Below are 27,866 nucleotides of genomic sequence, written 5' to 3' on the forward strand. Positions count from 1 at the left end.
TCTACCCCCATTTAAAGAGATCCCAAAATGATGAATTAAGATTTCAAGCAAGCAGTAAGCTTTGCTCATGGTGGTCTGTGTATGCCACTGTAGCACACAGCTTTGGTTTGACATCACAAAAGAGAACAAGTAAGATCTACGTTAAATCCATTTTATTCTCATTGACTCCCAACAGCTTTTTAAATGTTTTTTTTTGTTTGTTTTTTTACACAATTTCCAGCAACATACATTATGAAATATACAAGAAAGTAGGTGGTTGGGTTCTGCCCATCTTTTCATTCCTCCCACAGCTGTGGAGGGAAGACTTGCAGTACACAGTGAACATCAGAATCTCAACACTGAAAACTGAGACACAAAACAAAAAAGACAAAAATATATATGAAACTGTTTGAACTGGTCACACTTCAGGGCCAGGTACAGCACAATAAATATTAGAACTGTATTATCTTAGACATCTTCTGTAAAGTTTATAACATCCTCTATTTAAAGAGATAAGAACATCTGTTTTCTAGCATGAAATGCTACATAGTACAGTGGTGAAGGGTACAAACAATGAGGAATCCAGCAAGGGCTCAAATGGTGACCACTCATTCACACATGCTCATTGTTAAGTAAGCAGCATACACTGAAAGTTTGGTGAACTGTATGTAAACTTAACTGTTCACTACCAGAATATCAGCTGGAATAGTAGTTTATTTTGGGAGAGCTAAACACAGTAAATCCACTTAAGTTTCAACTGAGCTCTCCGTGGCAAACAGCCATAATGGAAGTGGCAGCATTTGGTCCTTGGCGCCAAGATACCCTTTCACCATTGCCATTCAAAGCTGGCAGCTGGTGGAAAAAACACTTCAGTGTGGAATTAATGCAAAGCCCTGCCACTACCAGTGGCATCTCCAACTGTTACTGTTTCATGACCATAACAAGTTTAGATGTCAGCTGGCACCCAGCTGGGCATTACAGTGTTGCGCAACAAAGAAGTATTAGATGTCATCAGACACCAGAGAGTCAAAGACCAGCAAGTATGGCAGCATCTTCACCTCTCTGCAGCAATGATAGGAATGCTGGCGCTTGAATTTTGACAGAAAAGCTGCTCTACACTCATTTCTCATCTCATACTAGTTTTGCCAACAAGCCCAAGACACAGCAGAGTTTCAGCTGCTTGACAGACTGTGCTTCCAGAGCATGGTGCAGAAGTCGCTAGCTTCTCTTGCATCATTATCAATGAAGGCAGAAGTAAATACATTTTGTACTGTCAATCTTTCCCCTCTTTAACCCCCACCCCCAGAAGTTTAGCATCTCAGAATCTTTCTACACAAGAAATGAGGACCATCTGTGCCACTGCCAAACAGGCACAATGAGCACAGGTGGAGCAGGAAGATTAAGCACCACCTGGACACTGCACTGGTAGGCAAGAGCTGGTAGAGAGCACCACCTAGGAAAGATTATATGCCTGGTCCACACGTGTGGAATCTTGTTACGGGTCATAGTACAAAGCAGCAGTAACAAGCTTCACAAACTAAAGCAGCTGAGTGTTGTGAAACATTATGGGGTGAGTGGGAGGCAAAAAGGCAAAAATATTCTGGAATTTGAGCACCTATAGCTTCAATTTTAGCTGGTGCTCCATCCAACAGTCCTATCTGTATTAAGTAGGAAAATAAAATTCTATTTCTCCAGTGTACAAAAGCGTACTGGCTACTCGCACATGCTCATCTTCTAGTCAGTCCTTCCTTGGAGAGATCCAGATCTACCACATTTCAATAACAACAGACTCAGCCAAAGGCTGCAGAAGGGACGCAGTAGGGAAGAACTTTGGTTATATCAACGTGTCATGTCAGAATATGGTCAAAAATTCTGTTTCATGATAGTCAGTTAGCAAAATGCTAGACCTAAATGCCCTTACCACTGCCAGCTCAGAATGTACCGCGTGACTGCATTGAAATCTACACCTCCTCTGCCAGTGCAGGTCAGTTGGTTGTGTTACCAAATGATCTGGGGGAGGGCAAGGTGAATTTTTCCCACCCTAGAAGTGTACAACAGCATTTCATCACTCAGCCAGGCCCACTCACACATCACTCACTATTTCAGACACACAAAGCAATGCCAAACACAAACTAAGGAATGTTTTGTAAAGACACTGAGTATGAAGAGGGAAACATAGGGCTATTTATCAACTCAAGTACTGTTGCATCATTCTTGTAAGGTAGGGAAGCAGAGGAGCTGAGATGAGGAATTCAGAGGACAAACCAGAGTGGTCACAGAGGTTCAGTCTAGTCTTCCAGACTGCGAAATGCATTCTGCATATCCTCAAACAGTTGAGCATAGTCTGCCTTGATTTTTGTTTCACCATCTTTGACGGGGTCCTGAAAAACAATACATCAAGTGTACAGACCAGTCTTGAAAAGCCTCTGATCCTTAAGACAACCCTGTTTTGCCACTGCTATATTTTTTTTAACCTCAGGATTAAACACCTGCAAACAGGCCAAATGTACTTACATGTGTGGATTACACTACTACTCATTGTCTTGCTGAGGCAGGCTACAGAACACTTACATTCTTATGTTTCTTAGCCTGTTACCCAGGAAATATCACTTTCTTTCATAACTATTAGTGTATTAGAGGGCCATCTCTACTTAACACGCATTCATCTTCTGGTTTCCATTTTTCAGCCAAAGCTACGCTGCATGCTAAGTGTCTTCTCACAGCCAGGGTTTGTAAATGAAAGGATTACTTCCCCATCTCTACATAAACAGCTCTCAAGCAAGCTTATGTGCCCAGGTGTACCTTGTTCTGCTCTTGCTGTTCTAGAAATATACACTAGGGATCTCTTTGTTGCAGAAACAAGCCAGTACCCAGCAGGAGTAGAAGACATTGGTACACAAGAACACTACCTTTGCATGCAGTTATCTCATGGTATTTGTTCCTAAAAGATTGGTGATACTAGCAATGGCTCAAGAGAGTTTACACGAAACAACCATCATACTTTATATTCCTTAGCTGCTTCAACATCAGATTGCATTACAGGTTAACGTCCTAGCAGTAAATGCTAAAACTCATCCAGAGGATACTGGCATTAAGTATAGGGGTAGAAAAGCTGCGCTCTACATGGATGGGTAACCCAAGTACATAGACATTTATCTATGGCAACTCATAACCACTTCTAATTACAGCCTTTCAGAGGCCCTGAGAACTCCCCCAAAGTAACCCAAGCTGGTTCCTCAGAACATACCTTGAATTTCATGGAGGTAAGTCTATAGAGGATTTCACTCATGTTCTCTCGGATGATGGACCACGTGATCTTATTGTCACTCTGGGCTGTGGTTTCTACAGCACGGCGTGCCATGTCATAAAATGCAATCATATTGGAAAGCATTCCCACTGTTTTGTAGAAAGGGCAGAATCTGATGAAACAGAAGAGGATCTGTAAGGCATCTTGGAGCAATTAACAGGACTACTCTTTGCTCCTGCCTTTGCAGCAACTCTGAATTCTCACCTGAAATAAAGTGTTAGTCTACTTCATGTCAAAGGAGAGAGACAGCCTATTGATTGACCTATCTAAAAACATGGAGCCTTCCTGAAGTGAGGTTTCTGAAACAGCATCCAAACACTGGACAAAATGGGACAGAACAGTAACCATTGCTATACAAGTCTGACATCTCAATCTGTGCCACTGCAAATGAGAAAGGGAAAACACTAGCAGTCAGCGGAATTCCTCCTTCCTGTTTTGTCCATTATGGGAGCAGGCTTCCTGAAAACAGCATGCGAGAGCCTGACAGCTCTGCAAGTTTCTTTGCTCACAGGAAAGGAAGCTTTTCTATGATAAGAGCACTCCAGAAGCTTCACACACAGTCGTTTTTTTTTTTTTGTTTTTTTAAATGGATAGGTGACTGCGATGGAAAGTACCTCACTATTATCTATACAGTATATCATGATACTTCCTGTGCTTCTCCATCACATAAAAGCATGCCTTACCCCAATAACATAATTAAAAGCACACACCATACAGAATGATGCACATCTAAGTTTTTAGAGAATATTTCCAAACCTCCTGAGCTATCTGGGCTGGGGAGTGAGCAGAAGTTCAAAGCACCCCTTGGCAGGCTGTTAAAAATGAAAGGATAGTGAGGAAGGAAGTAAAAGTGAAGGAAGATGATAAACACAGCACTAGGGGAGAAAAAAATTAGTAAGTTTTTAAACAGATCAAACTTCTCAGTTACTTGCAATCATCTGCTGCTAGAATAAACAGGAAGACTTTGGGTGTTGCCTGTGAAAACAAAGTGGCTGTCTTCTCCTGAGGACACGCTATTGCAAAAACTAACTGAGCTGTATTCATTTCAGTGGTTGAAGGCTGAAGAAACTCAGACTGCATTTGGAAGAGGTCTGTGTGCCTTGGGGTAAAACAATATGAATACTTTGTTCTATGGCTTCTGTTCTACCATTTGTTTATGGCAAGTAAAATTCACTTCTGCACCGATTAGCTTCCAAATAAAATAGCTATCGAAATCCAGACTACACATGAACGAGGCAGCACTGTAGCCATTTAGACCTTACCTGTCATAAGGTGTATAACCATTCTGTTGCAAGAAGTCATCTTTTATCAGCTTGGCAACCTCCAGAGTAATTTTGTCTGTTTCTGCCAAAGAAGCCTAGAAAGGTAAGGTCCACTGTTAGTTCAGTACTTATGTACATGAAATCACAGATTCAGAGTGGTGGGGCTGGAAGGGACATAAAAAGATCACCCAGTTCCAACCCCCAAACATGTTTCCATGCATTACCACCACCTTGTAAATCAGTAGAGCTCACCTAAGCATTGTGAAATTAAATTCCTCTCTAGCACACACTATGTACCTGTAAACCACCATTTTTATGGTACTATGCTTAAACAGTTCTCGTGGAATCCCACGCTTTCCCACAGCTGGTTACTCACCTTCCCTACAAGCTGCACAATCTCTGCAAGATCCTCTTCTTCCTGCAGGATCTCTTTGGCCTTTGTCCTGAGAGGGACAAACTCTGTAAAATGCTTGTCATAGTATTCATCCAGAGCACGGGTGTATTTGCTGTAACTGATCAGCCAGTTGACAGAGGGGAAATGTTTGCGTTGTGCCAGCTTCTTATCCAGGCCCCAGAAAACCTGCCAGAAGCCAGTGAGATCAGCCAGCGTTCAAAAACAAAATAAATGAAAGCAAAACAAACCATAAAAACAATCAAAACAACCCCCAGTATGACAAGCAGGTTTGAGCAAACAACACAGCAAAGGCTACCACAAATCTTCAAACAAAAGCCTGAGAAAGAAAACCTGCCTTTTACTCATTTAACTGTAGCAGTGACTTTCAAATATGAATCATCGAATGAATCATAGAATGGATTGGGCTGGAAGTAGAAGAGACCCCAAAGATCATCAAGTTCCAATCCCCCATATATTCATCTCAAAAAAAAAGAAAAAAAAGTTGAATTTAGGTTTATCCAGCTTGAGATTCCTCCTAATTGAGGAGTCACCAGTAGCAAAGAACACACAAGTCTAATTAAGTGGAGTCCTTTTTGACATAGCTCATTTTACCAAAACAGGGATGGGCAATCACTTGTGAGCTATCCTTCTCCCAGTCATCTGCTCTGAGGATTTTTTCCATGATTTCAATGCACCTGCCAAGGGTGGTTCACTTTCCATCCTACCTCTGAGAGTGGCCATACTTAAGTTGCAGCTCAAAAAGCTGCAATCAAGAAGCAAAGGAATATTCCTGAGCAGTCACTGCTGGAAGGAATTATTACTTTTTCTCCCTTTTCCAAACGCATCAGTTCAGAGATCTCACAAGAGATTTCACGTCCTACACTGTTGGAATACATCCTGCAAAGCTGTCTGTGTAAAATTAAAGCTCTCCCACCACAACCAGTGGCACTAATGTATTAAAGTACAACCATTTTGTCTAGGTCTGGCAGCTTACACAAAGGGGCTGCAGCATAGCGAGACCTACCTGAACAATGCCCAAAGTAGCTGATGTTACAGGATCTGAGAAGTCACCTCCTGGTGGAGAGACACTGAGCAGAAAGACATAGAAGGAAAAGTAAATCAGAATCATTGCCACACTTTAATCTGAACATATGACCACACAGGTCCATGATATACAAACAAGAAAGGCCAACATCACATAAGTAATGGACTACAAATTCTTACTGTAGTGAGAGTGGCAGCATATCTACTCAGGTGTGTGATATCAATTACAGTTATATCAGTAACTGACTGACAATATCAAGGTATCATTTCAGTCAATTTAGTGCCAGGTTGTCACTCCAGTTTGGATTATCAAACCTATCTCAACTGGAATGGATTCAGGACGTGTGCTGATATGGCAGCTTGAAACACAGCGGCAAAGATTTTATGCAAAATACCCCATTTTAAGTGATTTTAGATAATTATCAGATATTCACCTATACAGCAAGCACTAACTTCCTTTGGGCTTGACATGGCAATACCTGCTTCCCCAACAGGTAAAAGCTTCCCAAACTGAAAAGCAGCTGCATTTGTTGTGGACAACAGAATTAAGAACAAATAATGGACTCTGGGAGAAGCTGCAGGTGCTAGAGGCTCTGATAAAACCTATGGAGGAAGAGCCATTTTACTCACAGCGTGTTAGACTGATCAATACAGCCTACAAGAAAGTGGCTGCCTACTGTGTAAGCTTCCAGTTTGCACTGCTGCAAGACACCTGTCATTACATCAAAAAGGAAAGCAGTGATGATCAGTTTTCTCTTCTCTTACACCAAAAGTTTCAAGCACCTCTGCTTTCCTTCCTTTTGGTCACTCTTTCGCTACAGTAAGAAGTAACTCAGTATTGTCACCACAGCTACACAGGAATGCTTTTCAAACAAAGTTCTCATCTATCACATTAGCTGAAAATTTTCACGTGATTTGTCTGGGCACTACACGCTTTTCACAGCCCTGCAGTTTGAGATATCCTGTTCCTGTTCCCTGTAATTCTGTTATTTAGCAAGAGAATCATAATACATTATGCTCCCACACTGTTGCTCCAAGCGTCCCCTCTTTCCCATTGTGAGCATGGTTTGACATACTTTTCAGTGACAGTGCTAATGGCTTTTTTCCTGGAGCCCTTTTCTCAGACAGCCATGACTGTGGTTCTACATCACACAGAACTACCAATCACGTTCATTCTCTCTTCTCCTGTGCACAGTTTAGCAACAGTAGAGGGTGATCAGACATGATGTATTTATGCACATTATACATTCCTAGCTCTGTAGCTGCACACAGCAACAAGACCCTCTTGTTTGAAAGTATTTTGACATACAAAAAAGATAGAGGAAGAACCGCAGCAAATACAAAGGAAAGAAATGCAACTCACGCTCCAACAATGCTGACACTGCCTTCCCTTTCAGGATTTCCCAGACACTTCACTCTGCCAGCTCGCTCATAGAAAGAGGCTAAACGGGCACCAAGGTAAGCTGGATAACCACTGTCTGCAATTATGAACATACAGAAATCGAGTCAAAAGCTCTGAGTTTAAAGGATGTATTTACAAGTCTAGATGAAGAAAAGAACAACTCACCAGCTGGCATTTCAGCCAGTCGTCCTGAAATTTCTCTGAGGGCCTCAGCCCATCGGGAAGTAGAGTCTGCCATCATACTGACATGGTAGCCCATGTCCCGGAAATACTCTGACAGGGTGATTCCTAGAACAAAATACAACAGCACAATGCAGGATAGCAAACAAGATAAGTTATTTATGTTTACAGTCTGATGTCAGTAAAGACTGAAAGTTACTGTTCCTTTCCACAAGCCCATGATGGATTTATTATTATTATTATTATTATTATTATTATTATTATTATTATTATTATTTTTGCTTTTGTTTGTTTCGTTCCACTCTTCTCATTTTTGCTTACAAACCATTCTGGCAAATCTTATGCTCCTGTGCATTTCTTTAAGGAGACAGGGCAATATCATTGATGCTACTATTTGCCTCACAAAGCCTCTTCTTATTGTAAAATGTCTCCTTCCTTTCTAAGTCACCAGAACATATAAAGATGTTTTATCTGACAGCTTTTCATGAAAAACTACTAAGAAAAAACAATCATCTGAGAGGCTGCAGTGGAAAAAAGTACTTCTCAGAGAGAGCTATTTCTACCCATTGAGAAGCTGTACTTGTCAGCAAAAAGCTGCTCATGAAGAACACAATTACATAATTAATACATGGGGCAGAACTACAGGAGATTCAATGTGATTAAGTTTAATTTATAAGCAGAATTTATTCAGCATGTGGAGATCATAGTTGGGGATAAGAAAGACAAATCCATTTGTGATACTAAGACTTCATGCAGGCATAGCTTGAAAGGCTTGATTTACGTAATGTGATTAAGTTTAATTTATAAGCAGAATTTATTCAGCATGTGGAGATCATAGTTGGGGATAAGAAAGACAAATCCATTTGTGATACTAAGACTTCATGCAGGCATAGCTTGAAAGGCTTGATTTACGTAATTAAGCAGGGGTCCTGGTACTGATCATCCCAGGAACTGAAAATACTAGAGCATGATAACTTGCTCCATACATGCAGCCTCTTCCAGCCTCCTGTAAATCTTACCAGTATAGATAGAGGCCTCTCTGGCAGCCACAGGCATATTGGAGGTATTTGCTACCAGAGCTGTTCTCTTCATGATGCTTTCTACCTTGCCATCAACTTCCATTGTTAACTATAATGCAATGAAAAAGACACAACATCTTTAAAGATTCCCACAAATTTAACAATTTATTTATTTAAACTCTATTACCTTATATCAGGATAGCCTCCTCACAGCTAGTCTAACAAAGCAGTATTTAGATTAGAGATCTCAGGATTCTATACTGTTTTTCCTTCCAGAATGAGTTGTACATGTGCATCAGCCTCATCCCATCTTCCGCTAATAGCAATGCCTATTTATCCCACTGCTCACCACAAATAAACAAGTGATGACAAATCTTCTCCAGGAAGTACATTATCCTCTTTCAGCCTCACTTTACTAGGCTGAAAGAGCCAAAAATCCTTAAATCCACTAGGAAACAGAGAGTTTTTTTCCCTCACCTGTGCTAATCTGAGTCCATTTTTGACAACTGGACGTAAGCCCACGTACATAACTCAGATGATCTCTCATATGCACATGAACAGCAGAATGCATATCCTGACATTTGTGTAGCACTCTACTTACTAAGATTTACCTTCGCCCATTGTCACATTGCAAATCAGCACATAAAAATTATTTCTAACAGTGGTTTCAACCTAACAGTTTGAATCTGCTCTTTATTTTACAGAGCTTTGCACCAAAACCAACCCACTAACATATAACAACAATAAGGTGAAACTAGGCATTTTCAGCTTCCTTCAGAAAGTATTCTGAAGCCTAACTGGCAAAATTTGTATACTTATAACAGCACACATCACTACCTTGCACCTTGTAAATACAGATGCCACATCTGGCATACGTGATTACGCTAGAAAAGTTAGAGATAACAACAACAACAGGAAACATCCTTGTAACGGTGCTAAATTATACTCAGGCATTCATTTTGGGTTTCTTTTAAACAAGTTAAAAGGTATGCCCAAACACTAGGCCAGATGTTTCTTGAGAGGCCACTAAAGACATGCTTGTATATCCAAAAGTGATTTCTGCTGCTACAGTCAAAACTTACAGCCAATAAGATTTTTTCAAATCACTATGCCAATAAGGTATTTTATTCAGTTGCTGTACTGGTATAATAGCAAGTCTTTCCAAGAAGGTTTACTCTCCATGAATTTTCCATACTAACCTCAGGAAAATCTCTCAGCACTTCAGACATTTCATTTCCTCGTTCTCCACAGCCTACATAAATGATGACATCACTGTTGGAGTATTTTGAGAGAGACTGCGAGATCACAGTCTTTCCACAACCGAATGCCCCAGGAATTGCTGTTGTACCCCCTTGTACACACCTGAGTAAAGAAAAGGGACTCTTAGCAAGGAACTCAAAAACAGCTCTCTTCCATTTCAGAATATGTTTTCTAGTAAGGAAACAACTGCATAATTAAAAGCAGAACAACAGGATTCACATTCAGTGTTCGGTCTGAGAAGCACAGTGCTGTTTCACTAAACCAAAGACCAAAGGAATAAACTATCCTTTCTTTCTACTGCCTTTGAAATACATGAGGTATGCTGGTACAGTAACTGCACTTGCAGGCTTGAGACATAGTTTACACAGCTGGAAGCACTGATGGAACACAAACGTTAAGAAAAGAACATCAGTGCTACTTAAATGTGCATTACAAGAATGAGCAGAACAATATTTTAGGACAAAAAATTACTCCATTCTGCACCTTGGAACTCAGCCACTTACATGAGAATTTTGAGTTAAAATTCAACATGACAGTTTCTGTCAGTGGTAACTTCAGACTCATTGCAAACTACACATCCACAAGAACATGGAAAGAGATCCTACTCGTGTGCTCAAATGCAAATATCCAATCTTGAAAGTCCCAGCTTTTCTGGAGGTTTGGTATGAATAAATCATTTTTACATTTGTCATTTATTTCCTGAATTAACGTAAAAGAACCATCCTGTTAAACCTCCTTTTAACTTTTCCCCACTTCCATTTTCCATTCATAGTTTCCTCCGTCAGATAGAAATATTATCAACTCAGCTTGTTTTGAGATTATGCTGTGGTACACAATGAATGTTTGGGGTCTATTCACCCTTAAAGAAATTAACACTATCCTTTCTCCCAAAACAGATTTCTTGTATAGGAACAGACAGAATATTACTTACGGGAAGAGGGCATCTAGCACCCGCTGGCCAGTTAACAAAGGATGATTTGCTGGTAACTTTTCAGTCACAGGACGGACTTGACGTACAGGCCAGACTTGGACCATAGTGAACTTTTCCTTCACACCTTCAAACTCCAGCTCTAAGACAACATCCTAACAAAGAGCACCAGACATGTGAAGTAAGCCAACAACCACACAACAGATCAGCATGCAAATTCTCACCTCCACTGCTCCACGCTACTAAGACTTCAACGTGACCATAGATTTTGCAGATCTTAACACCTTGTCACCTCTCCCTGAGGAAAAGCACGTTTCCACATTTACAATACTATGGGGGAACTTTTCATATTCATTGGATACTGTAGATGCCCACACAGAACGGCAAATATAGCATACTTAAGTGCCACATGTAAGTCATAAACACAGAAAGTAACTGCACAGGAAAAACCACATAATCCCTGCTGGGAGGGCAACAGAAGCCAATTCGAACATTCTGTTGCACAAAAGGCTCTGAAGGTGGCATCTCACAGAAGAGAAAGGGTCCTGTAACCTTGTGAAAGAAACATGGAACACCTCGGTAACTGTTATTTGGGAGACTTACTGAAGTGTCATAATTTCCCGGTGGAGCAATGTATGTAACTGTGCCCCTGTTCCGTGGGGGCAGCATGATTTTGTGTTTGATAAGAGAGTTTTCATTCACCACACCGTAAATGTCTCCACCAGTGATGTGGCTGCCAACCTGAAATCAGAAAGCACCTATTAGCCATAAACAAGAATTTCATTTTGAAAAAAGAATGCAGGTGAAGAATCACATAAAATAACTATCAAGTCTAGCACCATTATGACTTCCTTTACAAATGCACTGCTACACACAGTAGCCCATTTACATATGAGTATTTAAATAACTCATTACTCTAACAGCACATTGCTAGCAATACTGAATGCATTCAGGAGCATTTCAAGGCTTGGACTGTAGCATTTACTGATTGATGCAAGGAATTCTCCTTGCTTCTTTCATACCTCTCAGCTTAATGTGCTAAGTAGAGAATCTGCTAACCTGCAGGACTGAAAAAGAAAGAAGATGCCAAGGGCTATGATTTTTTTCTAGCTCTGAAACTATCTTCACTGTATTCTGTTGTTATTCATTTTGCCAAGGTAACACCTGTTCCTGCTAGTGGAACCGCACTAGGCATTAAATTCTTTATGGCACTGCAAACACATTAGAATTTTGCAAGTTTCTCATATGCAACAATACAGGGAGTCACATGGACTAAGTTCTGGTGATCCCTGTCTGGTTCTCACTCTCACATATCCTTAAAACACCATATTACCTCTTTTCATGAGCTTGATTATTTGTAACTACAGTTCCTAGCAGTCACAGCCTCGGTGCTCTGAGAAGGAAGGAGAGAAGGGAAGACAGGCTTAGCAGGACCTACCCGCAAGTTTTTGGAAGGTGTGAAATCCCATTTGACATCTCGGCTCAAAGCTGACACATTGACACCTCTAGGGATATAGATACTTTTGGTCAGGGTGCTGATGTCTGACAGCGGCCTCTGGATACCATCAAAAATAGCTCCCATAATGCCAGGCCCCAGTTCCACTGAGAGGGGTTTCCCAGTGCGGAGTACAGGATCTCCTACGGATACACCAGCTAAAGATTTGCTGAGGAAAAGTTCATCCAGAGAAATTACAGGGTAGAGGGCATCACACCCACATCATCATACCCTTACAGCACCTTTCTGACATTGATGTGATAGTTTTGATAATGTATTACATATCATCATTTGGGAAGCACGTAGACATTACACTAAACTCCAGCTGAAATTGCTAAAGCAATGAAGTTGTTCATCCTCTGGAGAGGTAAAGTTGAGAGCATATGTTCTGAGTTACAATCATCAGTTCAAGTCAACTATATGCATAAATTTCTTGTTGTACAAGACAGCATGATGGCAAAACATCATCAAAGCATTTCATTTATCTTCAAACATGTTTTCTAGGTTTACTGTTAAAAGTAGACAGTGGCATGAAAAGATTTTTTTTTTTTTTTTTTTTTTGCTTTATAGTTTGCTAGAAACACACATCACAACAGTTTTAACCTTGAGCTTTGCAGAGCTTTTTTGACAGGAGTCTAATTTTAATGAGAGTTTGTCATAGACCAGCATCTCCCTTCTCTCCAGCACTGAGCTGTCCCTCTTAGGCACCACCTGAGCTCCAAAGATGCTCAATGGGCCTCTCTGCAAAGGGCCAGTAGTTTAACAAGCCCTATGAGAATACAGGAGACATTTTAAAAGCTTCTGTATGACTCACAGAGAGATTAAGTGCAAGTCGTATTCAGAAAGCTCTTGCTATCCTCTCATTAGAAATCTAAGAGTAAACTGTACTTAAGTACTGGACTTGTTCAATGTATTGATGGAAGACTACTAAATATAACAATGAAGAGGCAAATAACATTTCAAGTTAATAGGTACAGACACAACCACTGACCAGTTTACCATTCAGCTCCCCAAAATAAAACACTGGGAGCCAGTACAGGCTGCTTCCTAACATCAATGGGTAGACAAAATCAACTCTTAAGTTCAGAAAAATATTGAGGGGGAGCGGGGGGGAAGCTATCTAAGTTTCATGAATTGCTCTTATGACACTCTCTTACATGCTTTCAACAGAAAATACACTTTACATCAACTAGATTTTAAATACATGCTGTCCATCTCTCATCTGGATGAAGATTCTGCAATCACAATGCAGAAACAAGAAAGGAACAGATCGTATCTGTTAGAACAGTCCATACAGAAGAAGGAATCCTGCCTACATTTCCTACAGAAGCATGCCACAGGCAGAGTTTTCAGAAGCAAAGAAAAAAATACAACATACTGCTTGGTAGTTTTGCCATTCATAGCTGACACCTGTCAAATTTTCATCAAGGAGCTGTAACATTTCAATGCAAGTGAATCCAAACACGTTGCTTGGTTTCCAGGAAAAACAACAAAGAAGTTTCTTTCTTACACAGCCAACCAATATAAGGTCTACCTCAAAAATACCAGAATTTACAAGAGTTGTACAAAACAGATGCTGGATGCTGGCACTGGAAGTAACAACTGCTGGTCCCGGTCAGTTTTGTTCATCTTCTTTAACATAACCACCACCATGTTCTGCCTGGTCCAAAGGGAAAGGATACATGTTTCTTCATACACCTGGACAGTTGCCAAATCACCTTCCAGTCGGATAATTTCCCCCACCAGTTCACTGTGGCCTACTCGTACCAGCTCATACATAGCAGCACCTGCCATGTTGCAAGCAGTGACCACTGTAGAAGACAGACACACAGAGATAATTTGTTTTCCTACAGTTAAAAAGAAAATTCTGATCAGAAGCTACTAAACTCTGGACAGCATGAGACTAGCATTCACTCAGATCAGGAGTACACCTCTGATTTAACACAGGGGTAAACTGGCTGCCACAAGTCCTGGTGTTTTCAGGATATTTTACGATTTGTGATCGGTATTCCACAGCACAACAACACGCAGTGCACTGGGAATTAACAAGTTAATGCTGCAGCTGCAATCTCAGAAGAGAAGAGTGTAATACAGCTCCCAGAAGAGTTCATTATTCCATTTCCGTTTTCCATTCAGACAGAAAGATCAAACTGACTGGGAGTCATGAGACTGTTCTCTCCTTTTCCTGCTCATCTCTGCAATGTGTGCTCCCCAGCCACCTTGCCTACAGCATTACAGTAAGGCCTTTGCTTTCAGTCGCTCTCTCATTTATTTGACTTACAAGCTTCAATTCCAGTTATACTGTATTATTGTGTTATCTCACATTCTGCTACCATATTTACTAAATTAGTTTTCTCCCTTAGCTTGCTGCTGTTGCCTCGTTTCTAAGGTCCATTCTTCTGCCACTATTTTGTTTTTAGGCCCATCTCCCTACCTTTTCCCTATTTCCCACTCCTTCAGCATGGGTCCCTCATTAGTCACAGTACTACACCAAACTGGGCTGGAACTCCGACATTAGTTTAAAAGCTAAAAGAAAAAGCTTTCCTATACATTTCATGGCTGATCCTTTATGCTCATAAGAGTACATTACCAGAACACGCCAGCACACAGAAAATTCACACTAATTCCTCTGACATATCCTGATAGATGGTGAATGTTAAGGACTTTAATGACACAGTGGCCTTTGCAGACGTTTGACTAAATTAAAACATATCAGAGAATGGTGAAAGTACACCCAGTACATCATAGTTATAGAAAGATATGACTAGAGACTGGCATTTTCCAGTTGTTTATAAACTTCTATTTCTCTTCATAGCATTTGATGCTAACATAAAGTACCAGTGAACCGATCAACTAAAGGTATTTCCTAAAGGCAACATATATACTTATATCTAAAGCAGTAGACATCTATACAGGTTTTAAGGAAATGCTATTTTGGTGTTTTGTTTTGTATAAAAGTAATGAATGACTTAAATGTCTTAAGCTACACTTCCACAGATGAAGATCACAACACGTTTTGGACTTGAAGCCTTCTACAATTTTGACTTAAACATCAGCATAATAAACATCAGGTTGTATGTAGACTGCTACTTACATGCAGTGTTGTTGCTTTAGAAGGAAATTCATCATGTCCTTTATATTCTATCATCCATTTTACATAAAGGTTTCACGTCTTTACAAAAAATAAAAAGTTTTTCCCCACATCTTAAGAAAGCTGTATCAGTTTTAAACTGCATTCAATCATCACTTCTGCAATTAAGAAACTGGCTTTTTCTTTAGGTAGTCTCTAGCCAAGGTAGCTTCTGGTAGCTTCTTATTCATCACAGAATCCCTATCAAAAAGATGTACGCTCTTCTGTTCTCACACTGCCATGCTTTCCTACATCTCGTGAAGAGAATGCTGGAGGGAGAAGAAAAGCCAGCACACTCTGCATTTATGCTGATAAAACAGGAGGAGCAGTTCTCCCCCATACACACTAACATCGCCCTTGACCTTTGCAGCAATCCTTCAGCCAATGGTGCAGTAACACAGAACAGCCTGACACTGGCAGAGGACTGTGTATTCCAGAGAGCAAAGGGTCAAACGGGATTTCAATGAGAACAGACCAAGCATCACACACCCTCATTGAGAAGCCCAATGCAGATTCCTGACTAGGCGGCTTTATCTCAACCAGAATGCTTGCAATTTATTTATTTTTTTAAAACTTACTGTTCGTTATATCTTCTAATAAAACTAATCAGCATTAACACCTCGCTAGTAAACATCTCAATCTTTCATAAATCTTTCATATAAGGCAGCAATCATTCTTAATATAAGCCCCAAAAAACCCTACCTACAACTTATCACACTTCTTCCAAGTGAACATCAGGATTAACAATACATTAGATTAAACAGAACCTATGATTTCCCTTTCAAAATACCTACCAGGTCCTGACACTCCATGGACATAGCCAACAAAAGCTTCTCTGTCCTCATCACGGATTTTTGGTAGCTTGGAGAAGTCCATTTTGCCTGTTTAACTGTATAGAAGGAAAAAAAGAGGAAAAAGTCATTTCTAAAGAATACACACATATGCAGTTTGTTCCTCCTCTCCCGCCGTCTGTTGTTTTCGTTAGGAACAACACTGAAGAATTCTGAACTAATGTACCCTAAAACACTTTAACCACTCAGATCTTAAAGCTATGTAATATTAAAAAACAACTTGTTTAAGCAAACAAGAACTACATCCCTCCTAACTGCAGGGAGAGGGCTGGAACATTACTCCCTAATAAGCTCCACAGAACCCTAATATGCTCCAAAAGTACCCTAACACTACCAGCCTACTTTCAAGTCAAATAACAGGCTATTTAAACAATGGAGAACATCTTCTGCCTTCTACATCCCCCCTAGGGTCCTTCAAAATACAGAGGTTTTCTGGATTCTGAGTGATCCATAGGCAACTGCAAATAGAACAGCACAGGGATGCTTAACAGCCGCCATTCTCTAAAAAGCAGTGCTACAAAGAGAATTTCCACAATTACCATTTTTGCCACCTCAAACTGATGGATCAGCATTTAAATAGAAAGCACATATTTTAATATCACACGCACTCAAAACTGCTCAACGTGTCTCACCGTTAGCAAAAGGTATCGTGCAGTCTTTGCTCTAAGTGAAACCTGTAGAACGTCAGAGAAGAATAACAGCTAAAAAACTCAACTCACAACAGTTAAACAGTAGACTGATATCTCCTGACAGTTACTGAATGGAAAAGCTGAACAGCCGTCACAGAAAAAGCTGTTCAGAAACCGCACGGATCTGCATTTGCCCTGTAATTGGCCGTTGGGCTGTCCTGCTTCTGGTGCAGATAAGAACATGTAAGGGGTTTGTCAGCCCTTATCATGCTTTGCGTTACCTTGGAAACGAGTTAGAGAGCAGCAAGGCAAATGCCTACCCACTCCCACTGTATTGGCAAATGTATCGTACAATGCTGGTGGAAGGTGCAGCGTGGTAGCCCCTGCATACCTACAGGGCCTATCTACCTAGCAAAAGCATGCCATTCAACAATACAAACCTTGTGTAACACAGCTTCCATTGACTCATTTCCCAGCAGCTACCCCAACAGTTGACTGTGACTCAGTCGCCATCAGCCTGGTGTGGAACTGGTGAGTGGGAGCTCAAAGCCTCTAAGTCGGGTATCTGTAAGATCCCCCCTACTCCCTGTAATGACAGTCTATCCTTTAAGCTGCCTCCTCTTTAGGTCTAGAAGATGATTTTCATTTCACTGCTTATTTCATTGCTCATAATCCCCTTCTGACGAGTGGCAGAGGGAGGGCCTCACAAAACAGTCCGTAGTCCCTGAGCAACTGGTAAGAGCTCATTCTGGTTGACTAACATCGACTGTCTCCTCTTGCACTGGAAAACGCAGCTAGCCCTTTGAATCCACCCAAACACATAACACGAAACAACCTCTGGAGTCCTACTACTAAACCTCCTACGGGAGTATAAACAAGAAAGCGCTAGACACAACTCTCTAAGTGAATTAATGGTACTGTTTGGCAGCCATATGGCAGAGGGTCTCGAAAGGAAAGACTCAATCTACCAAGGCAAACAAAAGCCGGAAGAGCACTGGCCAGTTTCAAGTTAAATCAACATTCCTTCATATCCAAATCAAAACCTGAGGGCCAGTTAAAGTAAGGAATTCTTCCTCACCTTTGCTCAATCTCCTATGCACAACACAGACAGGAAAAAAAACACCATCACTCGCCCAGCCAAACTGACTCCTTCGTTAAGGGGCTGCACGTCTTTTAACCTTGAGTACAAATTAAGAAATGCTACCCTGTTTGTCCATGGACAGTTTTCTTGTCCAGCTTCTTGCATATCAGCATTACAGATGTTTGTTTTAGATGAAAAAATTCACAGAAAGCAGAAATGCTGCTTTACATACTTGTACTGTTACACATCTGTCTTGTTAGCAATCAGAAGAGAACTCCCTAAAGCATGTTGGGATTTGCTAAGCATTGCTTCGTCTGCGTACAAACCCAGACACCACAGCAGCTAGCCATTTTGAAAGCCAACTGGTTCTTACAGCCCTTTAAGGGCCTCTCACCAACACAGGATTTGCAATTCACTCTAACAAAGACTACTAGCATACAAACACAGGGTATTAGCTCAATTTTAATTCCCATATTATAAACAAGGATGTATCTAGCACCCTGTAATACTTACAAACAGGGATCTTCCTCATCTCAAACTGTTCAACCACTAATTTAAGACACACTTTTAAGCTTTAACGTGGTCGTCTTCTATCTAACAGTGCCAGAAATTGAAATATTACTTGCTGCAGGAACATCTCAGACTCAAAGATGATTTATTAATTTATTAAGGTAATACCACAGTCATCATTTAAAAAAAAAAAAAAAAAAAAAAAACAACAAACAAAACACCAGCAATCCTCTAGCAATCCTAGATTTCTATCTTGATTTCTCCCCAGCACAGTAATTTGGCTACGTGGGAAGCCCCAGTGGAAGTATCCTGCTCCCAATGCTGGAGAAACCTGTTTTCTGCTACAGTTTTAGTTTTGCTTCCATCATTTGATCAGTGCCCCAGGTTTCCCAATGATCTGCCTTACTACAAAGATCTCTGCAAATTAAGCTTCTAGTGAGATTTTTAGGAGCCTTCTTACAGCACTTAAGAAAATCCACGACTATTTACTAATATAAACACAGATTCTTACCTTGTTTTGCAAATTCAGGAGGGACAAAAATCCCCACAAATGAAGCAAAGCCAGAATTCAGGAGTTAAGCAGCACCACTTCCCAAATAATTGTCCTTCTAATGCCCCTATACACAGGGATGAGAAAGCCTGCTGCAGAGGGGAAAGAGATTTCTGACACACAGCAGAGGCACAACCACCTGACTTGATGAGTCATCAGTCTCTCTCCCACCAGCACCAGGGAATGCCGCAATAGCAAACCAAGCAACCTAGAGCCCAGCAGAACTCCCATCTACACCCTCCTTGGAGCAGAGTACCAGACATAATAAATTACAAGAAGCCCTCGCCGTTCTAGTAAGGACCTCCTACAAAGCCAATGACCTCAATGTGCCAGACGGCCCAAGTGCTGCATGTGAATACATGAAAAATCCTTAAGAGACGCATGCTTGCTGCTGGAATCACAGCTTGCCTACCAGTGCTCCAGTGTGATATCTCTCTGCCAGTGAACACTGTTCCCCAACAGCCTAAAAGACGACTGCTTAACAACAGGCTGCATAGGCAGGCGCCAAAAGCACTGCAATTCTAATTGCTTGAGTGTTTAGAATAGGTATCGATTCTCAACAAAATAGTCTCGTCACAGCCTACTGCTGTAACATAAACCCCTCTGCCTTGCTGGCAGAAGCATTGGTGTGTAACACCCAACACCTTATTTATGCAGACTGATGTTACACCTTTTGTGACAGCCACTAGCTCCTGCTGTCACAGGCTGGTGGGCACTGATGTTTCCCTGCATACTGTACAAAAGACAAGCAGCTGCATGTTCTCTCCTCCCAGAAAGCTGCACAATACCAAGAGCTCCCAGCAGCCATCACGAGTCTATCTTAATAGGTTCTAGGATAAGCAACACATCAAATTGGCACAAAAGCCTAAATGCAACAGTCAAAGCTGCATTAAGTACCACAAGATTCAGAGACAGAAGCATTACGTTAAACTGAGACAGGAGAGGTTTAATTTAGATATTAGGAGGAAGTTCTTCAAGTTTTTCACACAGAGGGTGGTGACACACTGGAACAGGTTGCCCAAGGAGGCTGTGGATGCCCCATCCCTGCAAGCACTCAAAGCCAGGCTGGATGTGGCTCTGGGCAGCCTGGTCTGGTGGTTGGCGACCCTGCACATAGCAGGGGAGTTGAAACTAGATGATCTTTGTGTCCTTTTGAACCCAGGCCATTCCATGATTCTATGATGTTGGAGTAAGCCAACAACCCTAGCTGGCTCAAATGGCATGTAAGACTGCACTTAAGTCAAGTTTTAGAATCATGGCTGCCAACACTTGCTGTGTTCTCCTGAACAGCTTTTAGTACAGGATGTAAATCCCACTATCTGGATGTATGAGGAAGTGTTGCATGGATCCCATAAATAATATGGTAATCCATGACACAGATTTACTGTAAGCTGGATGGTTTATACTTCCCCTTCTAACAAATGATATTTTTTAAGAGGAAGTGTTAAAAAGAAGATACAGTGCCTAGGGTTACTAGACAAATACAGAAGTTAAGCTGCATTTTGAGAATCCAGGCTATTTTCTCAGAAGGAACAGCATGCCCAGAACTCTGGCACAGGTGTCTTGGAACAGATGACAAATAGTATCATCAGGACATTCACTCCTTCAGAATACACAGTTGTAATTTTACCACAGTAGAGAAAATTACTCCAGATTTCTCAGTCACCAACAGAATTTCTGGGGTTGAAGGGCACCACAATCTATGAAAATCATGCAGGATTTACCACCTATGCTCAGCAATGTGCCTTACCTTTCTCTTTATAAAAAGCATCATAGAGTCAAGATAGTAACTGTACCAACCTCTTAGCCCGAAGCTCAAGCTGGAACTATCACTGGTTCTTACACTCAACAGACAGCCTTCCATTTAAATACCCCATACCATTCCACTTGCCACAGGACACACAAGAGGTTGTCTCTGCTTGGCAGGTTGGGAATTTGCATCAGTAATGCTCACCTACATGCTATGGATCCACCTGCAACCATGCAAGGCAAGGCAATTTACCCTTTGTGTAACTTTCTCTTGGGTGCTATGAAGCTACTGCCCCTCATGTGAGGCTTGCTATTTAACATATGTACAGATACATTCAGGTACATTCCAGATTGAAAGAGGCTGCCACTGCCAGGATACTATGCTTGTCCTGAAGTCTAATGCCTTCAGGAAAGCCAATGCTGTGCAATGTGGTAATTCATGATGCCCATTACAAGTTCCTACTCAAATACACAGGGACCTACACGCCAATACATACAAGCTTCATACTTCAAGTAAACGTCATACCTTGCAAATTAGCCAAATATACGTAAAGTACATGAATTTTTATAACTAATACATCTAAAAAAACATAACAGATTCTCACCAACCACAAAATGCAGCTGTGAAACCTACCCAAGCAAGCACCATTCAAGCATCCAAGCTTTTAGCAGAAGCTTGGAAGATTCCACAGAATCACAGAATTGCAGGGCTTGGAAAGGACCTCAAGAGACCATCAAGGCCAACCTTGCTGCTAAAGCAGGTTCCCTGCTACAATAGGTAGCACAGAGAGGCATCCAGATGGCTCTTGAACATCTCCATCTCCACAGAAGGAGACTGCACAATCTCTGTGGGCAACCTGTGCCAGTGATCTGTCAGCCTTACCACAAATTAGTTCTCCCACACAACTGTATGGAAGTTCCTACGTTCAAGTTTTAGGCCACTACTCCTTGTCTTTTTGCTAATCCTGGCTTCATTAATTTGCCTCCCAGCTCCCTTCAGATACTTATGAACATTAATCAGATACCCCTTCAGTCTTCTTCCCCTTGGCTAAGCAGACCTAGGTTACTTAGCCTTTGTTAATATGGGAGATGCTCCAGGTCCTTAATCATCTTTGTGGCTCTCTGCTGGACTTCTTCTAAGAGATTCCCAGGGAGCCCATTTCTTCAGTTAGCTCAAAAAAAGGACTAGAAAAAAGTTGTGTTTGAACTTGATTGAGAAGTTAACAGCAGCAATAACTTCAGACAGAAAGACAGACAAGTCTTTCACCCTGTAACTGCTGTGACCCACTGAAGACCTGACTAGCTTAGTAGATTACCAGCCTTTTGACTTCCAATGAATTGGTTATGCAATACCTAGAATTGGTAAGGATCCTTGTTTTATCAATTAAAATACTCCTGTTTTGAGAGAAGCCCCTTTGTCCATCTGAACAGATCATCATCTGACTGGTTAAAAGCCAGTTTTCCATAACGCAGTTTTCTAACACTGATTCTTACCTCCCAGCCCAGAAGGCTTCTCCAGAAGAGCTTCTGAAGTTCAAATGGACAAGCTTCCCCTTCTTTCTAGTTACTACACTGCTTCACAACGAACAATTTGGCACTCCTTTCAGATTGTAAAACCTCCTGCCCCTTCTCTGATAAACTTCCACACAAAAGAAAGAGCTAATGCAACAGAGACCCAAGCTGTAACAGAATATTAATATTCATTTCTAAGTCCTATAGTAACCTCTTTTCTTATCTTGATCCTTCCAACTGCTATGGCTGAGTTCTCCAGCCATCTGCTCTGCACAATGCTCAGTCACTTCCCCTAGATGAGCAATAGTTTCATTAACCTCACTAACACTACTGCAAAGCTGAAGCATCTACCCTTACATTTACTAAACAAAACACTCACTCAGCTTTTAGGTGCATTTGGTTTTGTTACTTGAAATATTTTTTGTTATTCTAATCTTTAAGATTACAAACATCAGAATGGGATGAATGCAAAGCTGTAAGCAATTACAGAAGCTTCACTGCAGCTCAGCAGGGTAACTTCTGAACGGTCAGAGATTCTTAGTTTACAGAACAAAAAGTGTACAAACTCACAAAGCAACTATCGCTGGGCTTACAGTTAGGGTCAGTTTTACATGCAGAAAAATATTGGCAAATTGGGCTCATCTGTGAGCCTCACCACTACCTAACCTCTCACCCCTAAACAGGATAGCCAAAATGCTGATCCAGACTTCACAGTAAGCATTTCATCACTGATGACTGCTCAGAAAGTTAAATGGAAAGTAGGGATATTATGGAATCTTCATTTTATTATGTGAAGTATTTGACAAACTAGCTTGCTTTAAGAGTTGAACCGGGAATGATTTTGTGTGAAAGCCATTGAGAAAGATCTAATACACCCAGCAGATAAAACTATTCTTTTACAGCACTTTGGTATAATGAAACACCTGGCTGGAATCACAACATACATAGGCATGGGATTCCAGTAAAAGGAAATTAAATTGAGGTTGACTTTTCCTGTAATGGAAAAACTTCATTTTTATACTTAAAGGCAAGTTAAACCACATTTGGAGATTTTATGTTCAATTACCTGAAACATTTACAGTTTCTTCAGACTAGCCAGAGCCCCTCCAATGTAAACTACATATTGCAGCAGCTGTCTGAATATCTATTGGTTGATTCAGATTTATCCTGGGATACCAAAACCTCTAAGATCTCATGGAACTCGAGAAAATTCAGAACTAACAGAGAAAATAAAGAATCACAGAATCACAGAATCACAAGGTTGGAAACGACCTGCAAGATCATCTAGTCCAACCACCCTCCCATTCCTATCAGTACCACAAGCACTAAACCATCTCTCGTAGCTCCTCATCCAGGCGCCTCTTGAACACTACCAGGGATGGCGACTCCACCACCTCCCTGGGCAGCCATTCCAGTGCCTGACCACCCTGTGAGAGAAAAAACTAACTGAGAGAAAGAACTCAACTAACTAACTTTTAAAGTAAAAGCTGCTTATCAGTTTTATCTGCATTTAGCCAGGAAATACCATTTTAGTCTTCCTGAAGAGCTGCTTTCTAAGGTAGTGTCTTCACAGTAAGAAAGGGAATAATAATATAAATATAATGATGAGAAGGGGCAAACGTTTGTCTCATTAACTGAGCTTTTTGGAAGAAGCATTTGCTAGACTAAAATATTTTTTTTAAAAAAGCAAGTAATTCTTCAGGCCCTTAAAGCAAACTTGCACACTTCACAGTTTTTATCCAGCTATAATAAACTACTTTTACAAAGGAACAATTTTCTGTCTACAAATCTAATACTTTTATTTATAACCTTTCCATCCCTCCTCAGACTTAACCATCACAACCACAGAGTACTGTGGTACATGTTCAGGGCACAGAATGCTGGCCCAGTGTCAGAGATATACAGACTACCTGTCTTTTATGCGGTCTTAAACAATAGCAGCTCAAGCAAGTCAGCAGAGCTTACAGCATGTTAAAGATGGAACGCGTTGAGTGGAATACTGTATCTTCAACAGCACAGACTTCTGCAATTTTCTTGGGATGCAGGCTGTCAGGAAGTGGAACTAAATGGTTCCCCAGAACTCACCAGTGCACCAAAATTTCAGCTAGGCCCTAAGAATCTGCACAGCACGTGTGGTCTTCAACTGGTTAACAAGGTCAAAGAATTTCACATCATAGAGATGCCTTCTAGGAACACAGTTGTCCCTTAAGAGCTTGCATCTGCAACAGGGGTACTTTCAGCATAAGTTTTAATTCACTTGACAGTTTAGAAGGAAAAATTCCAGGTGTTCACAGACATAGCAATGGCCTTCATGACTGTAAATTAGGACAAAAGAAACCATCAGTAGCTACCATGCATGCATTAGATCACTGTCAGACAAACTACTTCTGCAGAGTGGTCAGGAGCTCTGAAACTTACTGTTTGATAAGCTCGGAGTAGTAAACAAGCTGATGAGCTCAGAAAACAAATTCAGCAGCTAAGACTGATCTTCACGTGCCATTTGGTTAAGTAATAGTAATAAAGTCTGCTAGACAATGACTGTCAGGATTTATCCATATGGATCTTAGTTTTCAGAGTAAGCGTGTCTTTTTAGTAAAGAAATGATGCTAGATTACACCTAAATTATATACAGAAGTCTAAAAAGCTAGAGACAAATGGTCTTTTTTTTTTTATTTTTAAGAAGAGAGGGGTGTTCAACTTTTGTTTCTTTCAAGTTTTCCCAAAGACATAAACTGTAGATTATATAAGGTAACCAAACCAAAAACATTTGATGCAGGTTGTGGAACTTACTGCCATGAGGTACAGCCAAATCCATTAACATAATATAAGCTTAGCTTCCCATTTTCAAAAGGAGGGGAACAACGAAAACACTTTCTCAGAGCATAAAAAGTGCTTTCATGGCATCCAGAAGATCCAAATTAAGCCAGCTCTGCACACTGTATTTACAGGCAATCACCTCCTGCAAAACTAGCTTAGCCTCTGTATGAATAGAGCAAGTTGAATCATTCAGCTTCATATGTTGGACTAGATCCCCATTTCTCTGTCTCCTGTTGGAAGGCTGAAGAAGTCACATGCCTGAGGACAGTGAGTAATAGTGAACAAGCATGATATTCCAGCTGAGAACATCATCTGCTGTCTTTGATAGTGTTCCATTCTAAAAAAAAAAAAAATCACATGGATGACATTCTCAATGCTTCCAAGTCTAAAGAAAACACTTTTCTTTGTGTTAATGATACAAGTGGCAGGGAAAGAAAATCTATTTCAGTTCTTTGTGGTAACTGCTATGTAAGTGCCAACACTTTTCCAGGCAATGTAGTTAAAAACAAATAAATAACGAAGAGTAAGTATTACTGACAAGCAATAGCATCACTTTTTTTTTGTTAATACCAAAGTAATTGAACAAATCAGCTAGGTTATCCTGTAACCCTTTTATACTTTTGAAAAAACTGGGGACATCTAATTACAAACACACCTTCAGCACAAGCAATTTAGAAACATAAGGGAAAAGCGTGGATGGGAGTTTTGGCAACACAAACTCAAAGAGACAGAATCACGGTATCAGAACACAAGAGGTGAAGCACAGAGCATCTGAATACATCTTCAGGGGAATCATCTAGTAATCTGCTGGTGTACAGCTCCTTTGGATGACATGTGAGACTTGTGCCCGTGTGCATCTGTAAGATAGATACATGAAGCAATACTTGGAAACCAATAAGACATGGAAGCACGCTGAAGCCTACAGGCTGTGCAAGTCTAGATGAATGAGGTATAAAACAGTTAAGATATATTTAGATCAAAATAAAAGCTACATTTAAGCTAACACTAAATGAAAATTAAGCTAGTACTGATTGCTCGTGGATGAACCTCAATAGTAGCACTATCTGTAGAAAACAGATATGGAAAATGGAAATACTGTATTTACAGGAAACTAAGAACTTGTGTTACTATTGCAACACGAGACTTCAACCCCCATTTGAAGAGTCAGCTGATGCTGGCAGACATTTTCCAGTCTTGTCTTAATTTTCCTTCCCTATGCTCTCAAACTAATGCTGGTTTTTAATCATTAATGCCAGGCTTTGTCCCTTATTATGGAATTAATGCTTTTTCTACCATACAAACAACAGTTTTCAAGAAGATTTAACATAATATACTGAAAAGCACAGTGCAAAGTTACCTGCAACATTTTTGGTCATTCAAAGACTGATTCATGCTGATCTCAATTAACATATTCTTAAGTAGAAAGTAATAAAGTGCAGATATTAAATATGAATGCTTGACTGTGAACACCTTTAAAACTACAGCGTAGAGAAGCCAAACATTCATCTACCGTGGATTCTGCAGCGTCAAAGTCAGCACAAACACAACAACTTACAAAAGGTGTTAAGGATCTGCCTTGCAGTTATCTGCCCTCACCAGTGCCAACCTACATTTGCCACATCCTCACTCAGGTGCCACAGATGGGTGGGTCAATAAACCACCTCCAGCATGCTGTGAGTTTGCCTTCACTTCCTCAAGAGGTATTTGCATTTGAAATGCTGCGATGGATCAAATAGCCCAGATACTTTGCTGAAGTATCACATCACAATGAATAAAAGGATCACCAACTAGATTATTCCAAGGAGAGCACAAATTCTCTCATCAGTGGAGCCTGGTATAAAACATAGGAGAAAATCACTTTGGGCAACTGCAGTGAAGGGACAGAACCTGAAACACGTATGTCATACGCAGGCACATAAGCCAACGGTATTCCCCAGAATCCAGTCGCTAAAATTCACGTAAAGACAAGAAAGGATCTTAGGGGTGACAACTGGAACATCTCATTTAAATTCGGGCTTCACCATCGCCTACAGGAATGGGAAACGCAGGGGATTTGTCACAGCACCTTCAGCTGAAAGCTGTCACTGGAGAATCGCTGCCAGCAGCAGCAGCGGGAGCGCCATGCCTGCCCCATAACCCTCCGTTCGCCGCAGTGCCCAAGGCACGGCGAGGACCAGCTTCGCCCATCCAGAACAGCAGGCAGAACTCGCACAGAAACCGGGAAGCGGTTTGTGACAGACCGCGGGGATATCTGGCTCGGCCTACGTCGAACAACTCAGAAGGCTCCCCGTCGCAAAATCCGGCGTTCCCCAGCTGCCATCATGCCGCAGGCAGGCGGGGCGGGAGCTGAAGGTCAAGGCGCAGAGGCCTCTCCCACGGACAGATCCCATCCCGCCGGCGGACGGCGACGGCAAAGCGCAGCACGGCGACGGCAAAGCGCAGCACGCACCCTTCAATGGGCAGAGCGGCGCTTCCCCTCCCCGCCGCACCCGTTAATGACCGCTGGAGGAGACGAGGTGACCCCCTAGCGACCGCCCGACCCCTCGCAACCTACCCAAGGGGGAACGAGCGGCGGCAGGGCCCTGTTAAACGAGAGGGGAGAAGCGATAGCTCTCGCTTACGGCCGGCTTACCGAAGCGGCGCTCCGTTCCAGCGCCGGCGGCCCGCGGATCAGCTGATGGTGACCCAGCGCGCACGCGCCGTCCCCTCACTCCGCGCGGCGCAGCCACGTGACCGAAAGCACCGCCCCCCCACCTCCCCCACGCCG

At 41.4% G+C, this 27,866-nt stretch overlaps 1 protein-coding gene across 3 annotated transcripts; it reads right to left on the reverse strand.

Moving 5' to 3' along the window:
* Window positions 1-137: 137 nt before the first annotated feature.
* ATP6V1A (ATPase H+ transporting V1 subunit A) lies at window positions 138-27,844 on the reverse strand. Of its 3 annotated transcripts, none has more exons than XM_048927601.1 (15): window positions 27,732-27,844; window positions 16,195-16,289; window positions 13,953-14,081; window positions 12,214-12,428; window positions 11,379-11,516; window positions 10,779-10,930; window positions 9,787-9,949; window positions 8,588-8,696; window positions 7,554-7,676; window positions 7,350-7,464; window positions 5,967-6,030; window positions 4,925-5,128; window positions 4,549-4,643; window positions 3,227-3,398; window positions 138-2,360 (listed from the first exon to the last, which is right to left on the reverse strand). In XM_048927601.1, the coding sequence occupies exons 2-15, from the start codon at window positions 16,274-16,276 to the stop codon at window positions 2,268-2,270; spliced, it is 1,854 nt and encodes a 617-aa protein (XP_048783558.1). In that variant the 5' UTR covers window positions 16,277-16,289; window positions 27,732-27,844; the 3' UTR covers window positions 138-2,267. The 3 variants fall into 3 exon arrangements, with proteins under 3 accessions (XP_048783558.1, XP_048783577.1, XP_048783567.1); XM_048927620.1 differs by having other exon boundaries at window positions 27,654-27,778; XM_048927610.1 differs by lacking the exon at window positions 27,732-27,844 and adding an exon at window positions 18,983-19,177.
* Window positions 27,845-27,866: the final 22 nt, after the last annotated feature.

The sequence above is a fragment of the Lagopus muta genome, chromosome 1, assembly GCF_023343835.1.
Source record: "Lagopus muta isolate bLagMut1 chromosome 1, bLagMut1 primary, whole genome shotgun sequence".
In the NCBI taxonomy this organism is placed as follows: domain Eukaryota; kingdom Metazoa; phylum Chordata; class Aves; order Galliformes; family Phasianidae; genus Lagopus; species Lagopus muta.

Excerpts from the sequence above, each read along its gene's own strand:
- ATP6V1A (XM_048927601.1), bottom strand. The coding sequence starts at position 16,276 with ATGGACTTCTCCAAGCTACCAAAAATCCGTGATGAGGACAGAGAAGCT. Across the intron at positions 6,031-7,349 it reads AGTGTCAGCATTGTTGGAGC|TGTCTCTCCACCAGGAGGTG; the intron begins GTGAGTTGCATT and ends CTTTCTGCTCAG. Across the intron at positions 2,361-3,226 it reads TTACCTCCATGAAATTCAAG|GACCCCGTCAAAGATGGTGA; the intron begins GTATGTTCTGAG and ends ATTGTTTTTCAG.